The 26,389-nt window shown below is 50.0% G+C and overlaps 10 protein-coding genes across 10 annotated transcripts; 3 read left to right on the top strand and 7 right to left on the bottom strand.

The window, feature by feature from the left end:
* Positions 1 to 949: 949 nt before the first annotated feature.
* On the bottom strand, positions 950 to 2,652 carry N7458_000291 (UDP-N-acetylglucosamine diphosphorylase; the record flags this gene model as incomplete). The annotated part of the gene is made up of 3 exons (XM_056903685.1): positions 950 to 1,021; positions 1,108 to 1,842; positions 1,930 to 2,652. The coding sequence occupies 3 exons, from the start codon at positions 2,650 to 2,652 to the stop codon at positions 950 to 952; spliced, it is 1,530 nt and encodes a 509-aa protein (XP_056771452.1).
* A 569-nt stretch (positions 2,653 to 3,221) lies between these two features.
* Positions 3,222 to 4,565, bottom strand: N7458_000290 (Peptidyl-prolyl cis-trans isomerase-like 4; the record flags this gene model as incomplete). The annotated part of the gene is made up of 3 exons (XM_056903684.1): positions 3,222 to 3,686; positions 3,795 to 3,991; positions 4,052 to 4,565. The coding sequence occupies 3 exons, from the start codon at positions 4,563 to 4,565 to the stop codon at positions 3,222 to 3,224; spliced, it is 1,176 nt and encodes a 391-aa protein (XP_056771451.1).
* On the bottom strand, positions 4,562 to 4,946 carry N7458_000289 (cyclophilin-like protein; the record flags this gene model as incomplete). Its single annotated transcript, XM_056903683.1, has 2 exons — positions 4,562 to 4,751; positions 4,867 to 4,946. 2 exons carry the CDS (start codon positions 4,944 to 4,946, stop codon positions 4,562 to 4,564), a joined length of 270 nt encoding a protein of 89 aa, XP_056771450.1.
* Positions 4,947 to 8,608: 3,662 nt separating this feature from the next.
* Positions 8,609 to 10,315, top strand: N7458_000288 (uncharacterized protein; the record flags this gene model as incomplete). Its single annotated transcript, XM_056903682.1, has 3 exons — positions 8,609 to 8,767; positions 8,831 to 8,938; positions 9,014 to 10,315. The coding sequence occupies 3 exons, from the start codon at positions 8,609 to 8,611 to the stop codon at positions 10,313 to 10,315; spliced, it is 1,569 nt and encodes a 522-aa protein (XP_056771449.1).
* Positions 10,316 to 13,537: 3,222 nt separating this feature from the next.
* N7458_000287 (40S ribosomal protein eS24) lies at positions 13,538 to 14,381 on the bottom strand (the record flags this gene model as incomplete). The annotated part of the gene is made up of 3 exons (XM_056903681.1): positions 13,538 to 13,614; positions 13,768 to 14,015; positions 14,305 to 14,381. The coding sequence occupies 3 exons, from the start codon at positions 14,379 to 14,381 to the stop codon at positions 13,538 to 13,540; spliced, it is 402 nt and encodes a 133-aa protein (XP_056771448.1).
* Positions 14,382 to 14,523: 142 nt separating this feature from the next.
* N7458_000286 (protein-lysine N-methyltransferase) lies at positions 14,524 to 15,910 on the top strand (the record flags this gene model as incomplete). Its single annotated transcript, XM_056903680.1, has 4 exons — positions 14,524 to 14,859; positions 14,981 to 15,517; positions 15,592 to 15,727; positions 15,789 to 15,910. Coding segments are annotated over 4 exons (1,131 nt in total), but the record flags the coding sequence as incomplete, so codon positions are not given.
* An 814-nt stretch (positions 15,911 to 16,724) lies between these two features.
* N7458_000285 (uncharacterized protein) lies at positions 16,725 to 19,468 on the bottom strand (the record flags this gene model as incomplete). Its single annotated transcript, XM_056903679.1, has 2 exons — positions 16,725 to 18,830; positions 19,268 to 19,468. The coding sequence occupies 2 exons, from the start codon at positions 19,466 to 19,468 to the stop codon at positions 16,725 to 16,727; spliced, it is 2,307 nt and encodes a 768-aa protein (XP_056771446.1).
* A 400-nt stretch (positions 19,469 to 19,868) lies between these two features.
* N7458_000284 (class I SAM-dependent methyltransferase) lies at positions 19,869 to 20,615 on the top strand (the record flags this gene model as incomplete). Its single annotated transcript, XM_056903678.1, has 1 exon — positions 19,869 to 20,615. One exon carries the CDS (start codon positions 19,869 to 19,871, stop codon positions 20,613 to 20,615), a length of 747 nt encoding a protein of 248 aa, XP_056771445.1.
* A 1,669-nt stretch (positions 20,616 to 22,284) lies between these two features.
* Positions 22,285 to 22,881, bottom strand: N7458_000283 (uncharacterized protein; the record flags this gene model as incomplete). The annotated part of the gene is made up of 1 exon (XM_056903677.1): positions 22,285 to 22,881. The coding sequence occupies one exon, from the start codon at positions 22,879 to 22,881 to the stop codon at positions 22,285 to 22,287; it is 597 nt and encodes a 198-aa protein (XP_056771444.1).
* Positions 22,882 to 24,525: 1,644 nt separating this feature from the next.
* N7458_000282 (glycoside hydrolase family 39 protein) lies at positions 24,526 to 26,063 on the bottom strand (the record flags this gene model as incomplete). Its single annotated transcript, XM_056903676.1, has 4 exons — positions 24,526 to 25,303; positions 25,366 to 25,673; positions 25,724 to 25,825; positions 25,890 to 26,063. The coding sequence occupies 4 exons, from the start codon at positions 26,061 to 26,063 to the stop codon at positions 24,526 to 24,528; spliced, it is 1,362 nt and encodes a 453-aa protein (XP_056771443.1).
* Between the last annotated feature and the right edge of the window lie 326 nt (positions 26,064 to 26,389).

Raw genomic sequence — 26,389 nt, 5'->3', positions numbered from 1 at the left:
AAAAAAAGGGCGGGCAACAGCCGCAGGGCTTGGCCACACGAAACCAAGAACCACGGGAAATAACCAAGAAAGAGATGCGAATACTCACCCACACGTTTAATCACCGTACTCGACACAAAAGAGAAAAACAAGATGGAGGGGAAAAGACCACCAAAAAGAAAGATGCGAAAGTGGGATGCAAACTCGTCAAATGTTTAGCTCCCGGGCTTTTCCGTATTGCGTAAGGCGGGCTGGCTTTATCGAGCTGCCATTGGGTTGGGATCTATGAACGACTGGAGAATTTTAGAATAGAGGAGGTAGAGGTATAGAAAATAGGAGAACAGTTTTAATTATTTGTGATGGTACAGTAGGGTATAGTAATTAATGTGATTATACGGAGTACATATGTCTCATCTCGAGGAGATGGTGCCAGTACTGTACATTAATTACTACTACATATGCCTGGCTAATTGGATTTGGTACTGCGGACAACAAAGTATGTGCACGAGATGGATCTCGAGTATTCAACATACTTGCAGTAGTTCAACGTCAAATTTCAATAAATACTGTAACGACCATGCTATACTCAGTAAATAACGTATGCATTATACTTGTCAGGTCTTCTTGTTCGAGTTTTGCTGCAGCCCCTACATTCCTGCCCAGTAAGGGCCAATGCAAAACCCGCACCTCATTCCCCGTCGATCAAAATCAAATCGAGATAATGCAGACGCTTGTATGAGATAAAGCTGACAGGAAAGAATAATGAACGCACTACGAACTACAGTGGTTTAGTGTTTACTAGATTCGGGAGACTTGTCCAGAGAAATCGATCATGCAATTCATTTCTTCGTGCCAAGATCCAGGACAGATATACCCAATTACCCATGCTGCAAGCCCGAGCCTCGAGCGTCGAGCGTGTCACCAACAAACAATTTTTTACTCTAAATTATGGTGAGTTCTTGGAAATACTTTACTCCTCCTTCTCCAGGATCGCGGGGGCCTTGATTTCCTGGCCCTTGAGGAACTCCAGGTTCTCGCCGCCCTACAAGCAAAGCACAGCAGGTTAGTATCAAGTCCAGTCAGATGGGGATAGTTTAGAGAGAGAGAGAGAGAGGTCACGTCACATACGTAGCTGATCAGAGGAGAAACCTCAACGCCAAACTTGTCCTCCTCGGTGACCACAATGCCGCCCGCGGCCTCGATCCACCGCTGGCCCTGCTTCATGATATCGGCACGGCTGGTGTCGGGATCATCCTGGCCAGTGCCGGCGGCATTCTTCAGCGGCGAGAACTCGTCTTCACGGCGCACCTCGATGGAGGCAAACTTCTCCAGCGGCGTCAAGGGGAAGACATCGAAGACAAACTGCTCCAGCTTGACGCCGTTGGGGCTGGTGGGCTTAACAGCCTCGCCGTTCTCGGGGTCGACGTAGGGGATCTTCTTGCGGGCAACGTGGTGGGGCAACTTGTGCATCCAGTTCTCGATCGACTCGAAGAAGTTGAACGAATAGTAGTGGTTGACAATGTTGGCCGCGCGGAACTTGAGCAGCTTGGGATCCTGGGGGTCCAGGGCTTCGGCGGTCGCTTTATCAATCTCCGAGTACTCGACGACATCGGGCTTGCCGTTCTTCTGCACGATCAGACCAACGGACTCTGCGGCGTCGCGCTTGCGCACCACCTTGGTCGCGACGTCGACGTTCTTGGAGGCGGAGAAACCGATGAAGACGGGGTCGGCGACCTTGACGAGACAGTTGTCCACGCAGTAGGCGTGAATGTGCCTGATGCCGCGCTTGCGCATGTCCTCGCGCACGCCCGAGGTGACGATGGCTTGGTAGATACCACCGTTGCCATCGGGAGCCACGGCGACCTAGATGATGCGAAAAAAGAAAATGACTGTCAGTAAGATGCTCACATTCAAAAATAGCCGGGATGAAACCACAAGCGCGGATCTTACCTTGCTCTTGCTCTCCATAATAATCTTGCCATCATTCGAGATACAAGGCAGCACACCCTGCTCAAAGATGAAGATATTCTCCTTGTTCAGACCAAAGTACTTGTGCTCCGCAAAGAACACCTCGGTAGGCTTACGCGTCGGCCCGCTAGTCATCACATACCAAGGGATGGTAGCAGACTGAACACCGTAAGCCTTGATAGCCAGTTCTTGCAGCTTGGCAATGCGCTCCGCCTGCAGCTGGAAGAGGGACTTTTGGCTGAGCAGACCGATATCAAAGCAACCCTTGGGGGCAGAGCTGCCGAGACGAGTACCCTGGCCACCGGCCATCAGCAACACCGCCACATTGTTCTCGGCAACCTGCTTCAAGCCGGCGTCGTACCAGGACTTGAGGTCTGCGGGGTCGGAGTCGATGATGGAGGCGGTCGCCGAGGATGGCAGGGGCTCGACGGTGGTGGGGGCTTCGTCGGTCTTGGGCGGGTTGAGGGCCTTGTCGGCGAGCTCGTTGATGCGGGTCACGTCGAAGGTGGACAGCTGGTGGAATAGGCGGGACTTGTCGGCGGTCTGGAGTTCGTCGATGAAGGCGAAGACTTGTCCTTGTCCGGCATCGATGTACTTCTTCTGCAGGGCCTTGAATTCCTCGGCGGAGGGCTCGCGGGGAGCTTCCTCGGCCGAGCCGGCAATCTTGCTGATGAGGTTGGAGACGGTTTCCTTGATCGCAGCCATTGTGAGATGTGTAGACGTAGATCGAGAAAGAAGGAAATATGGGAGATGGAAAGTAATTAGAGAGATTGGATGAGGAGGGCGGAGATGGGAGGAGGAGGAGGAGGAGGAAGAAAGGGAGGGAGAGAAAAGAAAAGTAAATAAATGAAAAGCGCGGGATGAAGCTGAAGCTTTCGGGTGATTTTACACACCGTAACTACGCCGTGGAATGCGCTAGCATCAGCCAACAAGTAAACTACCAAGTACAGTCGGATTATTTTTAGCGCAAAAGCTAGACAATTAATTCGGAACAAACACGCCCATGAATCCACCTAAAAATAAGAAAATAATGGTGCCAACTATTCTTATTATTGCCAGGTTATGGAGCCAGTTACCGGAGACTGAGACCTGACCAGTCGACGTCGCCGAATGCGCGGTGTGCCCCGCCACTGGAGATCCCAAGAGTTGAGTGGCAATCCAGGGGAGTGAAACAATATTAAACACAATCTTCGGTCAATCTGTTATACACAAGATGTTTTGAATATTTGGATACATATGCTTTGATGTTGTCGATATTAACACATATTCCCCCCTCATCGTCGTCGCTCATACCGATCATCTCGACGGCCTCGATCCCGATCCCGGTCCCGATCCCCACGGTCATCCCGATAGCGCCCTTGATCCCCACGATCTCGATCTCGCCGGTCAGAGTCCCAACGTCCAGGACTCCTGCTGGATTCTCGCCGGCGGTGACGCTCGTGATGTGAGTCTCGGCCTCGAGGACTGCGACTGCTACGCCGATCACGATATGAATCTCGCCGAGGGCTGCGATCGGACGGGCCCTCGCGACGAGGGCCAGATGTAGCTGGCGCCGATGGCCGATCTTTGCGTGAACGATCAAACACCATATTGTACGCCTTGTCCCCGTCCTTTGCATGAGAATCATCAGACACTCGGTATTGTCGCTTCTGTTCGAGATCTGCAACACCGCCAAAACCGCCGCGCTGTTGGCGCTTGGTGACTGTTGCATTGCGCCAGGTGTCGGATAGTTTTGAGACCTAGATCCCGTGTTAGTAGATGGTTGGGGTAGACAGCTGCGATGGCAGATGCTGATGTAGATACACAGTAAGGGGAGAGAGAGCTAGCTCTAGCGGGGTAGCACGTACACTCTGCGAGAAATCAACGTGGATGCGATGGTCGTCAATCAGCACGCCCTGCATCTTAAAGTAGGCCTGTTCACAGTCCTTTTGATGTTCGAACTCGATAAACGCATACTGCAGGCTGTCGCCCGTGCGCTTGTCTCGAATCACCTCGCAAGACAGGATTGTTCCAAAGCGACTGAAGATCAACTGAAGATCCTCATCTGTTTTCAGTTGTGATTAGCTACTATCGGGACGAGACACAGCCATTGAGGCAAACCGACCTTGTGTGACTGGATTCAACTTGCAGACGAAAAGCACATTCTCGGGGGGCTTGACATCGGCAAAAGGCAGATCGCCTACCATCTCCAACGTCAGCGCCTGGGCACGCGCTTCGCGCTCGCGACGCAGCTTCTCCATGGCAGCCTCATCCATTTCCTCGTCTAGATCCTCGTCGTCGGCAATCCGCACGGTAGCTAATTGCGCTTTCGTCGGTACAGGACTTTCCGGCGGCTCGACCAGCCCAGCTGGATCATCAAATGGATCATCTAGAACGACGGTATGGCGGATACGAATATCCTTCAACGGCCGGCCACGATCATCAATAAACGACTCGTTGATCTTCTCCAGAACGTCAAAGCCCTCGACCACCTTGCCAAAGATAGCCGCCTTGCCATCCAGATAATCCAAATTCTCGCCGAGTGTGATCAGAAACTGACTGCCGGCCACCCGCTGGTCTGGATCATTGGGTGCCGGCACCGTAGCCATGCTGACCGTCCCCCGTTCGATATGCTTCATTTTGGGCGGTAGATCGATCGGAAAGGTGCGCTTCGCGGGGCCACCGAGGACCCCCAGATCGAGGATCCGCCATCGCTACCGGGCGCGTCGGGGCCTAGCGGGTCGCCAGTTTGGAAGCTGAAGTCCTTCTGGACACTGTGCACGGGCGCGAAATTGTAGTACTTGATTTTGCACAGCTTCAGGAAGCTATGAGGGGAGACAGGGAAGAGCTTAGTTGGGTGGGTTCAGCACGATGCGGCATTGGGAGGGCAGGTGGAGGAGGGTGGAGGGTGGAGGAGGAGGACATGGGAAGGGCGCTTACTTTTCACAGGCTTTGGGCGACTCGTCGACCAGCAGGTCGATCACGATGTCGCCCAGAGAGGTTTCAAGTAGCGCGCTCATGGAGATTTGCGGGCGCGTCTCTGGTCAGCAAGTGGCTGTTTTGTGCAGAAGCTGCTTTGGACAAAAGACAAAAGTCGAGGTCGGAGGATCGACGGAGCTTGGGCCAATCACCGCCCGCTTGTCCGAGGAACTGAGCCTCGTGCAGCTGCTGAGCTTCCTCTGGGCTCTTTACCTTGACTTGCTTTTCTCTCTCTTTCTTTTTGTAATTCCTTACACTTCGTTCTATTTTTTTCTCTCGTTATTGAGTTTCTTTTTTCTTCACGCAGATCACTCTGCGGTCTGGTTGTACAGCAACCGCTGGGAGAGTTTTCGATCAACCAGCGCTGGCGCGGATGATCGACCCGGTGCCTGTACGACGCTTCTTATCAATCGAGCGGCATATCCTTCCGAGGGTCCCCGTTGGATATGTACGCCACTGGGGGCACTAGGCCAGTGGTCAACTGGCAGAGAATGCGATGCACCTTATCAAGGAGGAGGCTTGAGTAGTCCCCTATTTGGTGCAGGTTCTCAGGTTCTCCCCTCTCGGTATTCTTGACCGGGCGTCGGTGAATGGCGCTTGATGCAGCCACTGGTCCTGACCGAAAGCGCAGAAGAAGTCGACATCGAGGTGGAGAGGAAAATGAAGACAGAATTAGGCACGAAGGCATGAACCACCCCGGGCTTGCTGATGAGGGCTGGGGTCAACCTGGGGCAAAGCTGGGGGGTGATTCATATCCCTCTGCCCTCGTCCACTTACAGCCACTATCTTCCCCAGAATTGAGTCAGGATGACACCATGTCTCCATCCTCGGCCGTGTACACAGGACAACGGGTTTTCCTCCCTCGCAATGACCTTCAGTCTACAACTTTTGCCTTCTGGTGACCTGTTCCACGGCAGCGAGAAAACGGTGGGGGGAAAACGGGCGGGCTCCTGCAGCAGCATCCAGCGGAAAGCATCGTGACAGTTGTCTGTTGAGCTTGGAAAATGAAGGCAGAAGCCGACCGACATATGAATCATGAAGAATTCGCTGTTGAGTGAGTTTAATTCTTATCTTCCCAGGTTGCCCTGGCTAGCCAGAGACCCCGGGGCAACAGGGGCGAGATCATGAACACAGCAGCAATGGCTCCCCTTTGTAGCGCAAAATGAAGGGCCGGTCTCAATCCCAATGAGCGTTCCTGGCGCGTTTAGATGTAAGTCAGTTGACTTGGAGTCTGATTTGAAGTCTGGATCCTGGAACTCTCCTGACTCATGTCAAGACACACTTCTGCTCCCCCCCCCCACCCATGTCGTGCATTGTACGACCCTTGAGGCTGCGTGGAAGGAGGATCTTAGCCTCTGAGAAGGTCCTTCCTAATCGGCTCCTCCTCCTCCTTCCTATAGGTCTCGTGTATTTGAGACCATCTCAGATACACAGGGCTTAGTCCCATGTCTTCCCACACCACATGTTGTCTGGGAGGACTCATGTACGCAAGATCGATGCGATGATCACAACATTGCCGAATACGATCGAGACACCACCCACCTCATCCAAGGTGACTGACCCAAAAATTCAATTGGGCGGGACATCTAACAACATTTGTTCTTACATTAGTTCTTGGCACGTCAATCCGGGGCAAAAGTACCAGCTACAGTCTGTTGCAAGGAAGCTTGTCAGTAGTATCCCGGAACTTCATGCATCATCAACGCAAGTCCTTCCCCGATCTTCCCTTTTTAGATCCAGACATGATGAAATCTCATTCATTTGAAGCCTCCACCGCCAGCAAGCTCCAGGTCCACCTGGCAACCACTGGCTTCCAGAGAATCTCAATTGATGGTTCGCCATCATTCCTTTTTTTCTGGGTTGCCCATTCTATCGAGCTGCGGGGCAGGCGGACGCGCTAAACACTGGAGCCCAAACGAACAGATCCACTAATCCATGTCGGCGATCAGAATCAGCACGCAACTTTAGTAGATTCCCTGTAGGGCGCAGGTCTGGTCAGCTTTTTTCTAGACCGCCCTTTGCGTGGCCTGCGAAGCCCACCTGAAGGGTGCTCTTACTTGCGCCGGGACGATCGCAAGTGACAGGTGTCAAAAGATCGCTCATTTTTCCTTTTTCGCTCTTGGTACACGTTGAGACACTTGCAGTACCAATAAATCAGGTCTTAGACAGGGAAATTTTTTACTAATTAAGAAAGCCAAATCTCGGAAGGCGTCAGGCACGATATCGCAATCTTACGCTGTTTGATGGGCAAACGCTATTTTTTTTTTTTGGCCCCTGATGGTGGAAACCTAGGCCTTCTACCACCTTCTTTACCTTCCACTAGAAGGTTCGCCCACAACGTCTCGGGCCGAGTTCAGACTGTTTAACGCCCTGTTTGGTGCATTTGAACATGGCGCCTCCCAGATCCAAATGGATGCAGCATCCACACCAATCAGCGTCTGGACCAGACTGATTGAAGGAGAGCAAACAATCCACCCTCCTAGGGGATCTTCATCTCGATCGCTGCAGCGGAAGCGATCCCGAAGCATTTCCGGATCGACACAAGGAATGTTTTTCTGCAAACGTCCTGAAGCAGTTCTCCTTTGTATTTGGGAAGATGGGACAGTCCGCTCTATGAGGGAATGAAGGTGGTGAGTATTTTCGGCATGTCACTCGTGCCTTCGGTTATGAAAATATCCACACTCAAGCCCAAGACTCAGACTCAGACTATACCAAGACACAATCAGACAGTCGCCCAAAGGGAGAGAGACAACCGCTCCCTCATGATTGGCTATACGGGCAGCAGGCTCTTACCTCCTTGGCTGGACTTGTTCTGATCATGGCTATCAGGTCATGTCTCGTGTGACGTTACTTTGTGAAACCTCGTCTCCTATACTAAAACGCCGGGCAAGTCTTGCCTTGCACGCCTCTCCAAGTAGACAGACTGGGGAAAGAATCTTGGATACATTACGGATGAGTGCATATCTCACCTGGGTGCAACCAGCACAACAAGTGCAAAGAAGCCAAAAAACAAATAAACGAGATTCAAAGAAAAAGAAAAAGAAGAAGAAAAAGAAAAAGAGAATCTAAACGGTGGTCTCCAACGAGACGCTATTCACGGAAACCCCAGTCAGTACTTCTGGCGTCTTTTTAACGGTGTACGGGGGGCTCTAGCCCCCCTCCTTCATAGTCTTGCACACCCATAGGATCTAACCTCATAGACTATCATAGTCAGTAAAATAATAGAAATAATAAGCTACACCAAGAAAGGCAACAGCATTGAAGAAGTTATACCGGAAATCGAAAGCAAAAAAGAAAACAAATCCCTACTGAACCAGGGGCCCTCAGAAGATCGTTAATGCTCCATAACATAGTAAACTGGTAGTTGATAGAGGAAACGAAAAAAAAATCCAACCCAGAATAATAGAACAGAAAAGAGCCCTACTCTCCGCAATCACCCTCAAAGAACGCTTTCTCTTTGACCTCTTCAACTTCTTCTTCTCTCTTAAGCTCCTCCCTTTCCCATCAGACATGCTCATGCACATCTAGAAACTGAAGGTGGTCACTGTTGGGTTAATTTATACTGGTTTTATTGCAGTGTGCTAGCTCTGGCTGGTTCTGGGTTCGGACTTTCTATAGGACGAGCAGTAAGTAGCCAGCAATTCTGAGACAACCTTACCGTCTGGTGTCTGTCTATCTGTCCGATAACTGACTGTTTTCAGGAATGGACTCGTATTATACAGACAAGACTCCTGCTTTTGAGCAGTCCCGGCATGATAGCTCGCTCTCTATGTCCCGCTCGATACGGAGCTTGAATCAGCATGAACCTGGGGAGATCGATAGCAAGTTGCGGAATCCCCAGCGTCGCCGAGTGCCAGTGGCGGTAAGAGGCTTTTAATCTTTGATTATCTTTCAAATCGAACTCTTCAGTCTAACTCAATAACAGTGTGGCCGATGTCGACGACGAAAGATCAAATGCAGTGGAGACTATGGCGATGGCCAAGGCTGTTCAAATTGCCGGAGTGCTGGCAACACAGACTGCCAGTTCTTGCGAGTAAGTCATGTCATCCATGACAAGAAGCGAATTTCCTTAAATATAGGAATTCCATGCTGACATGTCTATGACTAGGTCAACTCCTTGAAGCTAACCCCCAAGGCCAACGGCTGGCCATATCCTAATCCAGGAGCGTCAGTCATGTCCTCTCCCCGACTGGGCATGTATACAACCACCACGGCGGGGAAACCAACCCTACTCTCTATGGGCTCTCCTCCGGCTCGCATGTCTGCTTTCCAACGAGCATCAGACTATGACATTGGCACTACCGATGGGTCAGTTTTTCCCGAGCGCTCGGTAGCCGTAGAGTCTATGCCATACGAGGACGGCCAGTCCGCAGGTTACAGCCAGTCACCAGCATACATGCACCCCAATGCTCCAGCCGGAACTCTCTTTGACTATGGAGGGTCTCCGTGGAGCCCGAAGATCTGGGACTCTGTGCTAGGCGTGAGCAGACCAAGCAACGGAGGAATCTACCCTGATCCCCAGACGAACGGCTCTGTTGCCCAGTCTCCTTTCACCTACATGCTTCCAAGCCAAGGTCTCTCATCTACTGAAGGCCAACAGTCGACAACCGTGGCCATGGCGAGTATCTCATCCGCTGATCTCCCTGGCCCGGATCGAACACTTCCAACACCAACCTGCCGCAGCCAACAGCTCCCCGGTACATTAGCAGGACTTGTCTTTCCACACGCAGAACCAGAATCCAGTCTATCCCTTCCAACTGAAGCTAGACCAGCCTTTTGGAGCCCACGCCGTGGCTCACTTCAAGATGTTCGCAGCCCAGCCCACACCATCCTTTTCAGCAACAGCCCTCCACCAACAACAAGATGCCCAACAACCACCACAAACCCAGACCTCATCTTTTCAGGTCTCCCAATGCCCATCACAACCGAAGAGATCATCTCCTCAACCCTCTCCGCAACAACAGCACCCCCCACAACAGCGGCTAGCACATCCTACACCGTCGAACAACTGGACAACACCCCAGACTCACGCCCAACCGTCCCATCAAACACACCCACAACCCAAGTTCCCATTTCCTCATCTACAGACTGCTCTCTAAGTCGCGGCATCTACGGCCACAACCGAACCACCGCAGGCCAACGCCTCGTCCATCTAACGACCGACTGCACGCCGGACATCTACAACTACGCCAGCAGTGAGAAGAGCAAGCGTGCTAGCGATGGTCGCACAACAGGTACGAGTACGTTGATGAATGGTGGACTGGAGTATGCTCCTGTTCGGCATGCGCATACTCCTAATCCGGCGTTCTCATTTGGGGTGCTTCATGGTGACTTGCCGGAGTATCGGCCTGTTGTGGAGGGGGTGCATCGGGCGCCTGTTTCGACGTTGGGGAGTCAAGGTGGTTATTGATTGGCCACTGTTGATTTCCATTTGAATTTCTGGAGGTTATGTTTACGTGTACTGAATTCTTTTTTTCTTTCTTCTTCTTTTGGACTTGATTTTGCGAGTCAGGGAACAGCACTTGGGATGGGTGTATCCATATCCAACACCATCCCTGTTGAGTTCACTTGCTCACCATCTCAACCCTACTAGGGGAATGGTACTGCCGATTACACCGCGGAATTAGCAGTCTAATTCCCCTGTTGAACCGTCACGGGGAACCCGGATCAGCAAGCCTTAAGGCAGGTCCCCGTGCACACTACGAATGCGAGTTCCCTACAGGCTGTGGCCTTGCTATCTCGTTCTGGGCATGAACCTTAATCTGGATGTATTGCGGTTTTATTTTTGATTGCGGATTTTATACTTGCCTTTTCCCCTATTTTTTGGCTTTCCATCTACTTCCACTTCTTGCTCCTTGGCTTTGTGACCCATTACCATTTTTGTCTTTTGGAGTCTTTGCTTTTGGCCTTTTGCTATCCCCGGCTTTACCTCACCTTATGTCTTTCCAATCTTGCCTTCTTTCGACCTGCCTTTTATTCTTCATAGCATGTATGTCGCGGATTATTTCTTGGGGGATGGTTCACCTTGCTCCCTTCTACCTGTTCTGTACCTCCGTCCATCTGTTGGACTCCATGTATCTTTTATCGATATAAGCAAAGTGGTGAATTTCTCTTATATTTCTTTATTCTCACTATTACTTTTGTCCACCGCTATCTCAATGTTAGGAATTCTCCTCCCCTTAATACCCCATGGAAAGCTTGTTTGGCATGTTGCACAATGAATTTTATCTGCAGTAGTCAATATCTAATTATCATGACTTGTATCTGTCTTGGTTTTTGTCCTATCTGTCTATCGGGGATTTCTGATTTCTGATTTGAATTACTCGCTGAATAATTAATATTTTATCATGGATTTGGATACTTAATGACTCGATACCAATATAATATTGCTGTGATTCTCATGTTATTTCCTTGGTTAGTCACTAACCTCTACTTAAATACGAACAAACATGGTGAGAGATACTCTATCTACTAATTCCCCTTAAAATCAGAGATCCAGTCAACTCACAAAGCTAAGTCGCGCACGAGTTGGGGAATAACTAGATTAACTTTCTTACCCATTACATAGATCGGGCCGTGGAGGTAACACACAACGGCGAAGCACATGCACAGTATTGACACTTGATGTAAATCGCTGTTTACCATATACATACATAAACAAAAACATTTGCACAAAATACGATAGCATAAACTCTACTGGGCATCAACTGTGTATAGAAAGTTTCAGTATCGGGCCGAATCCCGAATTCCCCGGAAATAAATACAGTGGCTTATTTATGCTTATGTCTACCTAAGATGTGCATGTGATGTACCTTAGCGGGGCGCCTATGAGCAATAAATCCAGATACGGGAGTAATCCTCAAGTTCCACCCTCTTCAGGAGATAAGGCACAAGATGTAGGGTATAACACCCCAATCAGAGACGGTGAAGAAGACGCCATATCTCAGCTTGTGTAATGTTGCCCCTAGCTCCCTCACGCTGTATAACCCCGGCCCTGCGTCGTGATTTGGCAACAGGCTCTGTGGCCACGTTCTTTGGTTGGAAAGAGTGTAAATGATCACAAGTGCTAAGAATACTTTAATAGGTAAGTGCCGAGGTAACAGGTAATCAGATGCAGGTCCGGCAAAGCTATGGGGTAACGTGGACGTTTATCTTCCGAGCAATATCCGTGTAGATGTATAGCTGAGAATACTTTGACTTTGTCCAAGTGCATCCTCTTTTGCTCATTGGTTGTTGATTTCCATATTTTTCAATAGCCTAACTGCATTAATATCTGCCAGTGAGAGAAATGGCCACTACTGCGATGAAGCATTGGACTAGTCAGAGTGATAGCAAGCTAACCCAATGCTAGCCGGGGACTCTTAGACCCTAGTCTCCATGTGTGAAGGGCGCATTTACTTTGGGGAATACGGTCCGGGGTATGCGGTGCGACAAGTCTTTGTGTAGCTTGTTAAAAAGTCTTTGTTTTTAGTCTTTGCGACCTGCATAATTGTGGTGGAAGTGGTGGACAAGGGATGCACGGACAAGACCACAGCAGGGACTGGAATGGCAGGAGATAATGAATCATGTAGAGACCATGACTTGATGCATCGTGTACACAAGGTAATACGGATGACGTTGAGTTATTAATGGCGTAGGTGAGGACGACTCGGCGATTTTCTTTTTACTTGTTGTTAATAGGGGGATCAAGCTCGTCGTCGACAACCGTGACCTTTAACTGTCCGCTCTGAAAAAAGATTTTCTTCTTCTTGTCATAAGCTGGATAAAATACCTTAGCAGATAGCAGATAGACATTATTTGAGTAGTCTTTGTAGACACGGACAGGTTGAGTCTGAGAAATGTATAGTCAGAAACAGGGGGAGACACCAAATTGTCCGTATATGCATGGACTGTAATCATCAGACTCTAAAGGGGATGGGAACTGTGGGTGTAACCAAGATATAGTAAATAGATATTATGATTGAAGGGATGAAACTACAGTATATACATAGGTCATCTTGGCCATGGGTACCACCACTAACCCCGGATCTACGGTATCTGGCCGAGATTAGGGCACGCTTGGGGCTCAAGTGGGGACCACAAAGTATCCACGAGAGATCGATGTGTCGGATGTGTATGGTTACTGCAAGGGCGAGGGGATGATAGCGAGAGGTGCACGAACTACAGACAGAGCACCCCGTTATCTACAAAACAGCCCCATCAAGCTACTTGATGAACAGAAATAGAAAGTATTGTAATTTCATTCCCGGGCAACAGCCGAAGCCCGAGTTCTCATATCCCCTCGCTGTTTTTGAATCGACAATGGATGATCCATACCACGTGAAAAGAAACAACACTGACGCCTTTTAAGGGAGATCATCAGGTTTGACGGCTACCATGGGAGATAACCGACCAACAAGGGAATAAGTAACATCCACTGATGAAAGAGGTAACCACCATGGTGATATCATTTTTGATTTTTTGGAGTGATAGCATCCATGATGGCAGGTATAATCCGAATCCCCCTTCCATTTCTCTCATACACTGCACCACAACCTGCTCCCGGTACATGCAAATGCAGAACCAAGAACAGGCCGCGACCACCAGGCCACTAAACGTTGCATCCGGACATAATTCATGCGGAGCGATACGCTTAGTCCTTGTTCTTCTTGGGGCCCTTGGTCTTGGCGGTACCGCGGAACTTCTTGGAGCGGTTCTTGCGTTGCTTGCCTGTGGGGACAGGGTCAGTTTCATGGGATCAATATAGAGGATCCAAGTGCCTGGGCGCTCCCTTCGTGAAAAAGGAGGCCCTACCCCGTCGGTGTCACGGGGGGCGTGGTAAAAGGGAGGGGAGAAAATATTCTACGAAGAGTGGGAACGTACGCTGCTGGCGGGAAGGCTTCTCGACCTTGGTGGCGGCGCCAATGCGGACCAGACGGTAGGCGGGCTCGAACTTCTTCAGGGCCTCGGCGGAGTCGTAGACCAGAGCGAAGCCGGTGGACTTGCCACCACCGTACTGGGTGCGGAAACCGAAGACGGAGACCTGGTCCTTGTTGGACTTGTACAGGTCGGCCAGCTTCTCGCGGAGCTCATCCTTGGAGACGTTGGGGCGGTTGGGGTGGAGGACGTCCCTGGAAGCGAAGAAAAGAATATGTCAGTCGGGCGGTTCCACGGGCAATTTTGTGCGTCTCGACTGTGGGATATCCAATTCGACGTCGGAAGGATTCTGGCGCATTTTATTTCTGCATCACTTTCTCATCTTCGTTGGAAAAGAGTCGCAGGTGTACTGCATAGATGATCGAGATGGGCGTGTGCAGTCTTGTTTGACACTGGTATCGCCTCGAATCGAATCCTTCGCGACGTCGAAATTTCCTCCACTTTCGGTCGGGGCGCCGGAGAGCAAGAAAAGGGGATGCTTACACGACCATCTGCTTGCGGGCGAGCAGAGGGTTGCGGATGAACTTGCGAGTCCGCAGGGTAACGGGAGTGTCGGCCATTTTGGTGGTGTCGTGGTGATGCAGGAAGAGGAGCGTGTGGATGTCGACGACTTTCAATTTTCGTGCGGTGGGCTCGGCTAAGACTTGGCGCTAACCCACTCGGGAAGGGGTTGCTGATGTCAGCAGTACCGTGACTGCCAGATCACCTGATTTACCTCCTTATCTGCTTATCGATAAGAGCCACGAGAGATTTGATGCTATCAAAGATCAATCTGTGGATGCCGACTTTCTATTCCACTACATCATCATGGCGGATGAGGTGCGAAAGCTGGTTGCGCAATACTTTCAACTGGTTGACCCACCACAGCTAGACCTGCCGCCCGGGAATGTTCTTTTACGCCCCGCTGTACAGGAAGCTCTGTACGAGCGCATGTTCGACGACTCTCTCACCCCACTCCCACCATCTGCCTATCGAACACGGATCCTCAAGCTTATAATAGCGCGAATTGAAGAATCTATAACAGATCCCGAAGAAGATGTATGGATGAGATTTGACCTTCTCCCAATGTCCAATTGGCAAGACTTTTGGGTCATTTATCTGATTAACTACCATCCAATATCTCCTCATTCATTTTCAGGACCTTGCTAATCAAATGCAGGAACTCAATGACAACTTAATGGATGCCCTGGGCATGCTTGTGGCTCAACCCAAGCCTAGTTCCCTAGAGCTGGCCCAGCAACTCTCCCACGTCAAATACACTGCTCCATTGCACCCCTCCTCCACGACTGACAGGGAGGTAAATACCATTGAATCACGCGGTCTCATCCTCTCTGGCGGTACAACTGGAAACCGCACATGGGAAGCTGCTCTTCATTTAGGCTCATTCCTCGCCTCGCCTGCTGGCGAGGCACTCGTTCATGGGAAACGTGTCATTGAGCTCGGGGCGGGAACAGGTTTCTTGTCTCTCTTTTGTGCTCGGCATCTTGGCGTACAAGGCGTTGTGTCTAGTGATCGCGAGCCTGTTCTAATCGAGAATATGCGCGAGTGTGTACGATTTAATCACCAAGGCAAAGATTCATTCTCCTTCTATCCTGCCATGTGGGACTGGGGTACACCGTTGGAGAAGACGGAGGAATTGGGCTCTTTTGTGGAGGGAGATGGCTTGAGGTTCGATGTTGCGCTAGGCGCAGACCTGGTATGCTTGTCCCTGTTTTTGGATAATTCACTCTCCGCAGGATAAGGGGTGATGGGACTGACTGTTCTATCTAGATCTACGACACAGATATAATACCCCTGCTTCTGTCGACTGTTCATGATCTCTTCGAGAACTACCACGTCAAGGAGTTTATCATCTCGGCGACTCTACGCAGCGAGAAAACATTCCAGACATTCCTGGATGGATGTGGTAAGCATGTCACAGGCTGAATTTTGCCCTCAGAACTGACGTTCTAATCATTCCTTAACAGAAAACAATGCGTTCAAAGTTGAAGCCCTCCCATTCGAGTCTACGCCCACGGAAGAGCAAACTGGCTTCTTTCACTCGACAAGTATTCCAAATAAAACATATCGCATCTCAAAGGTGGAGTGAGACCCTATGCTCCAAGGTTCATGAAGATTCACGAAATTATGAGTTAGTGCAGGAGCGAAGACTGCCTGTAGAAACGAATTGCATACCACATTTCCGCGATGCCTTATCGATAGGCTTTCCTTAGGGACTGCTAATCAAGTATCCACCACAACAAGAGCCTTGGTCTGCGAAAGAAGTTGATCGAGCCGTGTAAAATTTCCAACGCTCACTAAACTCAAACACATTATGTCTTCCATCCATTCCAGCAGACCAAGTAATGGATGAAGGATGATTGGAAAGGCGATTGAATGTAGCAGGTTTTCCATATACAGGTATAACTACATGTTATCAGGGCGAAGAACGCAGGAGACAATTCTTAGATTGAAGATTATATGGGAGCCATCCGTCCATCTTCTCATCGACGAGTAACTCATCAGCTAGACAAAGGAAAGTTCGAAGGAATGTCTCCGTCGGGGTATCACAACCAATAACCAGCGCCATCCAACCATCCAGCCCAGTCACGAGGATGAGCTCGGATGGGACCAGAACCAGGATCATAAAAAGACCAAGCCAAACCAAACCAAAACCAAAACCCAAAAAACCCCAGATATAGCGGCGGCCGATCAATGCAGAACCAAAGTAAGAACCAAATGGAATCCGATTGCAATGCAAATGTAGTATATAAAGACTGTGGTGGAAGAAGGAAATGGACAGGAGATATGTAATTAGGTTTATGACTGGGTCAGTAGCCAGCCATATGTTTATGAGGTAGTGTAGAGAGTGAAGGGGGAGGAGAGGGGACAGTTTATCAGTCAAACTGGAGATGGGATAAGAATTATTGGTTCCCCTCAGCAAGACTCTCCCTCAGAAGTTCTTCGTTGATATTCTTCGGCCGTATATTGATCGGTGCCGGCGGTGGAGGGCGCAGTCCTAGAATAGGGCCTTTCTGGTTCACGCCTGTGAATCTGAAGTGTAATTGCGGCGGTGTGGGTTCTGCAGGCATGGCTTTGGGTTGAACTACTGATGTCGAGGCCGGAGTCACAGACTCAGTCTCAGATTCCGCTGCGTCGTCCGGGACCGGAGCCATACCCCAACGACCAAGGACCCAGCCTCCCATACGCCGGCCGAGCGTGGACGACTTGCGCGGCACTGGCGTGGCGGTGGAGGTTGTGCTGTTGCTATCCGCAGAGACAACAGATGCAGATTCAGATGGGAGGTTATTGCCTGCGGCGACGGAGGCGAGAAGGGACCGTGAGGATTGACCAAGTCCATTGGCGCGGTCTGCGGTTATCATTGGCACAGAGAGAACTGGTGGAGTCGAGACTAGCTCGATACTAGGCGAGACAATTCGCCGTGGAATACGCATGCCCGGGTGCCAGTCACCCATGCGAGAGTGGCGGTTGGTTGGTGTGTGGATGTCCATGCCAGCTACCGAGAGCAGGCTATCGTGCGAGGTCGATTTGCGCAAGGGTGGAAATTGCATGGCAAAGATTTCTTCCGCGGTGGCCGGTGCAGGGCTGCACTCGATGGAATCGGAGTGGAGTTTCGTTGGAGATGGCTCTGATTCTTCTGGAATAGATGGATGTTGTGCGAGGCCATCGCCGTACATACCCATAGACCCTGGCCGCTCATACTGGTCTTCTTTGAAATAATCGGATGACTCGGCATTAGGTGAATCGAGATCATCAAGCGCGGCTAATGGGCGGAACGGCATATCAAAGCCTTTGTTATTACGTGCGCCAATGAGTGGCGAGGAAAATACAGTGCTGTCGGGGCTGGTGGGTTGGGAGAAGTCGTACCCGCGATCGACACGGTCGAATATGGATGATGTGCGGAAGGCTGATTGCGGAGAGCTTGCTAGGGAGTCAGCTGCTGGGGATTGCAGCGACCATCGGCGGGCGGATGAGGTGGGAGGTATCGACACGGATGTTTGAGAAAGAATTGTGTTCATAGATGAGCCGGAAGATTGCGAACGATGGATAGAGCGACGAGGAGAGTGAGTGCCCATGGCGGAGTAAAGAGGAACTGGGCTTCCAAGAGCAGGGCGTCGCTTCTTCACACGACGGTTGAGTGAGCCCTTGTCTTTCTTGGAAGATGTGGGTGTGTGATAGTGATGATGAATGTGGAATTCCTGTGAGACTCGGCGTTCCTTCGACTCGAGCTCTTCGCTGAGAGTGGTGGATGAAAGAGGCTCAGCGTGTTCATCGTCACCAACGCCGGCCAGCGGCTGGTGATTGTGGATTTGTTCACGCAGGTTTTGTACCTCCTGATTGGAGCTTTCTAACATCTCGCGCAGCTCCATGATGCCAACTTGCAGGTTTGCATTATCTTGCAAGATATCCTTTACGAAGCGCGAGACAACATGCGCACCAGGGTTGCGACCAAGTTCAGACGCAGCTGCCGCACCTTTGAGACGCCCGGCTGCGTTATCGAGTTCGCGTTCCACGGCTCGTTTCCGTTCCAGCCGCTGCATGAGTTCCTGGTGTTGCTCGCGCTCCTCACGGGCTTCAGCTTCAATGCGCTCCACCTGATCATGAAGATCGCGCAGCGTAGACTCGGCAGTCTTCCAGCGCTGCATGGCGGATCTCTCATCCTCCTGCACCGAGGATAGCCTATCCTCTAATCTAAACTGTTCCGTCTCCATGAGCACAAGTTGAGCTTCAAGATCAGCTGCGCGCGCTGCAGCGACAGTAACGCGGCGTAACTCTGCCTGTGTACTTTCGAGTGTCCTAGTAAGTGACTGCACGTGCTCATCAGACTCAGAGACTGCCTTGTTCAGGCCCTCGAGCTGTTCAAGGAGAGCGCGGTTTTCCTCGACGATGCGTGCATTCTCCGCCTGGACTCGGCACTTTTCGCGCTCCAATACATCCACGCTTCCCTCAAGCCGTTGGCGATCCTCTTCCGCCTCGGCTATATAGCTTTCATGGCGTTGGAGTAGGGCCTGTAGAGCAAATGTCAGCGATGACGACCCGGGACAAGATGTCTCTGCCAAGGCAGAGTTATTGCGGGAAGCAAGAGTGGCCATGACGAACGCCAGCGCAGTGGGAGAGGACAGGGGACCTCAAGATGAGGGTATCCATTGAACAAGGCAGAGCAGGACAGCAAAATAGATCAAACGCAGCTGATCATCGTAGAATCAAATCGAGAGGAGGGGTGGGAAGCAAAAAGCTTAAGGCCAATGCGCCTGTTGATCACTGAAGAATGATGAAAAATGATGTATCAAACAATACAATTCTGATCCAGCCAGCCTTGGGGATACACCAAAAGCCCACCCGATGATCCGATCGTGTCGCGAACGATGTGATCCACCTCTCCACGAAAGTGCAAGCCCACCAAAAAAGCAAAAATAAAGCAATTAAAAAAAAAACTCTCACGTACCTGACCTAATCTAGCCGCTGTTTCAAGGTCCTTCTCCAGCCCCTCGAGCGCAACATGATTATGCTCAAGCAGCGCGCAGTCCTCGCGACCACAACAGCAGCGCAGGGAGACTGCCGTGCGGGAGTGCGTTGGAATGCTCGGGAAGTGTACCTGAAGCTCCGGGTCGGGGCTCCCGGTATGCGGGAGCAGGTGAGAATCCATGGGTGGTATGGGAATGTGGCCCCTTCGGAGCGCCGGCGGGAGCAGTCGCTGTTCATCCGTGGATGAGAGCTATCGTCCAGAGACCGGCGCCGAGGATAGGCTTTTAGGAGGGGAGCGAGTTGCAGGAGCAGTACAGAGAAGAGAGAGGACCGAGTCAGAGAGAAACAGAGCACAAAGCTCTTGTATCATCATCACAAAGACTGCCAGGCACGAAAAGCGGAGAACTGGTGGGGGGACGTGATCAGCTGACGGCTGATGTAATTGGTGCCTGATACGGATTAGGTAAGCATACATTGTCCGCCTCCATCCATCTTATGGATGCCTAGGTACCTCCAAAAGTTATATCGATTTGTGAGATACTGGACTCTTCTTCTCGTTTCAAACGATGACGCCCCCTAACATGTACTCTACCGTGCAGCCTGAAAACCACGTCATCCAGCTGAAACTCACAAACGGGATACCACCTTCAAAGCCATCGTACGGGATAGATTCCCCAATGGGCTTATGCCTTTCTTCTATCTTGGCACCGCTATACCTCTATGCTTCGCTCAAAGGAAAATTTGATGCATGGGACAAACTTCTAGCCGAGTTACCGGCCGATGTTTTCGAGTTACCCGCCCTTGACGTGGGCTGTGGTCGAGGTATGGTTTTGCTAAAGATTGCCAAATACAAGGGTGATGCTGTTTCCGCCGGCGCTGGCAAGACTATTTACCCTGTTTATGGCGTGGATCTCTTTATAAAAGCCGATCAAAGTGGTAATTCACCTAAGGCAACATACAATAACGCGGCGAGCCTCGGTCTGCTTGACCAAATTGTCTTACACACAGCCGATTTCACACAATTACCTTTTGCGGACGACACAATGGGACTGGTCACTGCAAGCTTATCAATTCACAACGTGGCTAAAGAGTCCCGCGAAAAGGCGATCATGGAAGCGGCGAGAGTTTTGCGACCGGGTGGGTTGTTGGTTGTCCTAGAGCTGAGTGGATATGCAAACCAATACTGCCGTATATTGAAGTCTTTAGGATGGGAGAAAGTAGGATTTCAGCTTGCTGGACGGCAAGTCATGTTCGGCGCGTGGCCATGTCAAATTTTGCGGGCGACAAAGCCGACAAGGACCATGAATTACTGTGATATGGCAACATAATAAAGATTGCATACCCGACGCTCAAAAAAAAAACCAAGGCTTGAATCCTAAAATGGACATGAGAAAATTTCGTAGTCAGCTAAGATCCCCTTTGAGTCCTGGCCAGATAGGGCTCATGCTTGGAATATACTTATGTAAAAAACCTTGTTTATCTCCTTTCACCTGCGGAATTCCTACTTTTGGCTGCAAATTTTCTGGACACACACACAGAGAGAGAGATTAACTCGTTGGATCAAACCAACTAGCAGTTTAATTCCCTCCTCAATTTGTACCTATATCGGCATGCTTCGCAGAACTCGGAGAGTTCCGCACTGCTGTGGGCTGCCGGGCGAGGGAGTGAGGCGACGGCTCGAACCTGCGTTTCGAAGGAGCTAATGTTGGGGCGTTCGGTAACTTCGGCAGAACACCACTATTCCGGGCTACATCGAAGGGCTATAAGGCAATGAAACATCTATTCAGAGGTTCGTATTCGCGACCCTTCAATTACCTATCTTTTTTCCTAATCATCTCCTTATATATCAACAATGAAGGCCCCGCATACCCAATCGCCCGTTCGCCACGCTGATAGTACGCCGGGTTTTATATTCCGGGGCTGCCAGTCTATACTACTCGAGTCGATCTATAATCTGGATATACGACAGTGTCTACATCGTGGCAAGTGTATTGCCTGTGAATGTATGATCGAGGGTGGCTATATGGTAAGGGGCTCTATGACTGTTCAGCGTTACTTGGTTTAATACGGATTAGATATCTCCATTCGCGGTAAATTCTATCAAGGATCAGTTAGAGGCTGTGAAAAAGAGCCTATTTCAAGATTATAGCTCTCAGGCCGTGCGGCAAGAGGGTATGCGGGATATTCAAGAGGTTATAAATCATCGGGGTTAGCTATAGAGTTAGTATTATAATGATGATAACATATCCTGCATACTATATATTCTATATGAGTTCTATAAATCGTAATAATAATCAGTATGTACGAGAGATCGAAGACTGGCAAGCGTTATAGACAATGTTGCAATTTGCTTCATAAACCCCTGAATATGTAGAGGATCAAATGAGGCAATCAGCACTCATCAAACGTCAGGGGAGCTGGATTTTTCCGACGACAGGAGGGAACAAGAATACAGAATTCGGCAGAAAGAAATCGTGAGCGCGATGTGTCCAGACTCGCAGTTGAGTCTATTTGGCCCTTTGTTAGTACATAGATTGTAATAAAGCCAACATGAAGCCACATCAAACACATCATTGTGCTTGAGAGGGACCTGGCCTGACGAGCATGTTTCTGAAGCACCGTATTTTGTTTTGGAGTTTGCAGGTCGTCCTTACAGATTCCCCATTGGAGGACCCTGCAAGGTGGTATCTCCAATGCTGACTTTACTTATACCCGCTCTTCCCAAGAAAGGAGACTCGAATACACGGAAAAGAAATACATACGTGATCGACAGCCGCAGTATCGGTCTTAGAAGTGGCGGGTCTGCACATTAAATGCAGGCCATCACGAAGAACTGCCCCTATGTTTAGTAAGGTGGCTTTGATGCATGGCTTTTTTCTGAGAAGCCAACTGGACAAATATTGTATAGGGGTGAATTATGGAAATTTTATAGTCATGAAAATATTTGCCTCCCTCGGCATTGCCTATATCTATGGAAGATACATTCTACGACACCTATCAACAATCAAAGATCGTCTCAAAACCTAACACCTCCAATCCCTGTTTTCCACCTAGAGAATTAACGAAATTCACCCCTCCTGCCTGAGTCTGCCAATCGCTCAAGGAAATGAGATAGCTCATCGGGTCGGTGCAGACATTGCTCGCCAGGTTGGTCTGAAATACAGAGTTGGTCACGTATGTCGGAAACCCAAAGGTGGCCACCATTTCCCGCTTGGCTGGTAGATTGTTCCACGTCGGGGGAGTATTGGGATACCATGGGTCGGTGGTCCAGAACTCGGCCTGGGTCGCGGAACCCCATGCGATCTGATTTGGTTCGGTGAGCTGGGGGATGGTTATCTGCAGTCGGCAGCCCGTGGCGGAGGGGGGGATGAGGTCGAAGGTCATAGCAACAATTTGGATATTGCTAACAGGGTTATCGTCGCGGGTGAGAGTGAATTGGCTATACGTAGATGACGGCTGATTGGGCGCCGTGATGTTGAGAATGTCAATATATGAGGGACCCAGGCCACAGGTCCGTCGAGCGAGGCCAGACGACGGGGAGGCTAAGGCAATTGTGGCCACGAGCAGCGTGACTAAGGAGAAATTGACAATCATAATTGTTAATTGATCTGGAGGCTGATGATCTATGTGCTTGGAGAGTGTCTGGATGGAGTTTGAAGAGGAGCAGAACAGTCTCCTATTTATGGTCCATTTGGACGTCCACCGAATATCCCCAGCATGAAACTGACGACTTAGATGAGCAAAAGCTCACCTCACCAACTGCATGCGCTGGTTTATCAACCCCATCAAATAGCAACATTCTATTGGATGTGGCGCTGAAACAATGACACGAGAATACGAGGTCTCACAACATGGAGGATCCGAGATTGAAGGAATCAGGCTGCTTTCAAACTTTGAGCTCAGCAATGAAAACCCATGATATGGCTGGAAGCCTCGGGTTTTTCGAGTTGTGTGTACCTCTAGTTGCATGTCACGAGTAGGCTCACTGCCGGGCCCTTGGTACATTCAGTCAGCATCATGGCATCATTTGATCTTTGCACTATCGGCCTACAGTATGGTCTAGATTCAATCTGGGTTTGGATAGACACTCAATCTATTTTTCAAGCCTCCTATCAGCGGGCCGATAAGCACACCGTTAGACACCGACCAATGGCACCATTGCAAACCAAGAATTTTGCCAGTACTCTCTCGCTCTCAATTGAATGTACGAGTGATTGTCTCTTGTTTTTTTCGCGGCTGGAGCGGAGTGTGCCACACTCTAATGCTATGTATGACTCGTCATCTGGTCACTGCCCGAAGCGGGACTACTCAGCTCTCTTCAAGATGAACAACAATGGGTCCTATATTCCTTCTACCTTGATTGTACACACTGCCAATGCCACCAATATGTCCTACACGGGCAATGGGGCGACGAACAACATTGCACCCACTGCCACAACTTCGCCAAGTGCTGCGCATAATAGAGGTGTTAGACTGGACGCTGGCATATCTCCACTCGGACAGGTGATATTAATGATATTTTTCATCGTTTTGTAGAATTGGGTACTGTGTTATACTTGGGCCAAGACGATGTCTGGGGAACTGAGAATCCCTCAATTGCATTGAGAGGGGGGAGAAAAGGAGATGTACAGATATTGTGCTTGGGTCGGGGGGTTACGGGCACATATGAGCTTGGAGCTGGTAGAAAGTGGCCATTAGGGTTGGTTGCCTAACAGTCAACGCGTATGGTGTATTCTTACAGGGGGAATATAATACTATACAAGATGCATTTTACAGTAGTCCTTCAATGACACTTCGAAATTGCCTTTACGATGTGCTTCTAGGGAATATTTTGAACCCGCTCTAACACACTCTCTCTTCTAGTTTTATGGAACGTACGCAAGATAATCTCAGGTTTCGAGGTTGTGAGACTGATTCGGGCCACTGGAGTGGCTGGTTTTGTCGCTAATCACAGGGACCGATAATACCGTATCCGTGCACTAGATTTCCAATACCAGTTGAAGAATAACTATCGGGCTCGTGTTGCTGGTGGATGCCGCAGGTGGATGTACTTGAAGATCCTTTCTTTCGATTGAATGATCGGTGCTGGCTCGGTCTGCAACTAGCATCCTCTGTTATGCAGTTACACACTACCCTGTGGTTGACAGTCGTGGAGTAAAACGATAAAATTATCGGAAGAGATGATTTCACTGTGCAAGTATTTTAAAGACAACAGCTCATCGAGCGAGTTCCCATCCCTTAGATGGCAAACTCGAAAACATATGCAGTCACCTCGTCCGTCTGATAAACAGGGAAGGTAACGGTATTTCCCGAATAGGCATGGCCGTACCAGCCCAGATCAGTCGGCCCATCCACCTCTCCATTGTGCACATCAGAGGCTACAGGGAATCCCCAGGTATGCACATTGAGGGTTCCGCTGGTGGGCAATCCAAGAGAAGATAGCGAGTTCAGCTCCAACTCCCAGGTGCCCGTGGCGACTCGAACCCCAACTAGCACACGAGCATAATCCGAGCCAACGGTCGCATATGCCTCCAACTTCAAGTCCGAAGAAGGAAGTGTTCCAACTCGATAGCCAGTCATGTTCTGATAGTAGTACTTGTACACCTGATAGTCTCCGTTGGGGTGGTAGGTGGATCCAGATTTACCCAAGAGAGAGGCCATGTCGTCATGAAGATTAGTTCCGCTTAGCCAGTTCCCGCGCAGACCATGGGCGTTGATGCGTTCTAGCTGGCTGATCCACCAAGCAGATCCAGCGGGAACCTGCTCATCGTAGACGCCATATTCGTTGATGTTGATCAGTTTTGCCGGGAGGTTATAAGTCGAGCGCCAGTAGTTGAGGCCTGCTTGTGCTGAAAGAAGGTCTCCACCACCTCCTTCCATATGCCAAGCATACTGATCTGGGATCGAGCTATTACCGGCGACGAAGGAAGCCCATGCCTTCCACCACGTGTTGGTAGAAAGAGGTTCACCGGCACTGGCTGGCCCAGAGAGCTGGACAGCAGTACCGAACTCATTCCTTCATAGAAGTAAGTTGAGTGAACAAGATGGAACAAAAGCTAGATGCAGAAGGGGTCTCACCTGAACTTGTGGTATGTTCTACCCCACATCTGCAGGTACTGTGTTTGATCACGATTCCAGAATGCTGTAAGGTCTGGCTCGTTCCAAATATCAACGACAAGCGCAGTTGTCATGCCATTGGCCTTGATATCGGAGAACAATTGGGTAAGGTATGCATCCCAACTAGTCCAATCTCCATTATCTCCGGGGTAGGGAGCAGACGAGTTCTGACTTCCATCAGCACCCCAGAGATCATGAATCAGGAAAATGAATGTTGCACCGTACTCGCGTGCCGTCTGATAATTTGAAAGCGCTGATTTAAACCGGTTCTACTCAGATTGTCAGTGTCATTCTAGTAACTGGTAGCCTCTTTTCTTACCTGATACTCAGTCAGGCCCCAGATCCAGCCTCGGCCAGGAGCCGCGACCTGTGCGCCTCCAGCACGTTCATAATTGTACCCAATATTCTGATAGAAGTGGGACTGAAAAGGTGATTGAGGTTAGTTTGAGAATCAACAATTTGGTAGAAGAATGGTAATATCCTACCGGAATCTGGTTCAGAGTATCAGGAACTCCATACAAGAGTCCAGATGCAAGATGTTGCGGGGTGCCGGTGTTATTATTGAAGTTCACCTGAGCTGTAACAGTGTCTCTTGTCCGAACAGGGCCTGCAGAAGCTAACTGTACAAGGGCAAGAGCATGTACCAAGTCCCAGCGCATCTCGGCAGTTTTAAAAGGTACTCTCGAAGTGGGAATATGAGGAGGTTGTGGTTTCTTTCAGACCTCATTTTTATCGGGTTATCGGGCTGTTTTATATACTGCTAGCATGATACCCCTGTCCATGCGGAGTACCATGTTAATGTTCAGAATCTGCACAATTCTTCAGGAATTAAACGTGGAGCGGAGAATCTGGGGAAACCTTAACCGAGATAATCTCCGCGCGGGGGAGTTGACTGCCCTACGCCTGACGAAACGCTCCGGTAGAAGATTCATGACTTGCTAACTTGGACCGGGCTCTAACTCTCTCCCACGGAGTTTGCCCCGCA

The sequence above is a fragment of the Penicillium daleae genome (assembly GCF_028827525.1).
Source record: "Penicillium daleae strain IBT 16125 chromosome Unknown utg000001l_segment0_segment0, whole genome shotgun sequence".
In the NCBI taxonomy this organism is placed as follows: Eukaryota; Fungi; Ascomycota; class Eurotiomycetes; order Eurotiales; family Aspergillaceae; genus Penicillium; species Penicillium daleae.
This window is presented reverse-complemented; position numbering and strand designations above follow the sequence as displayed.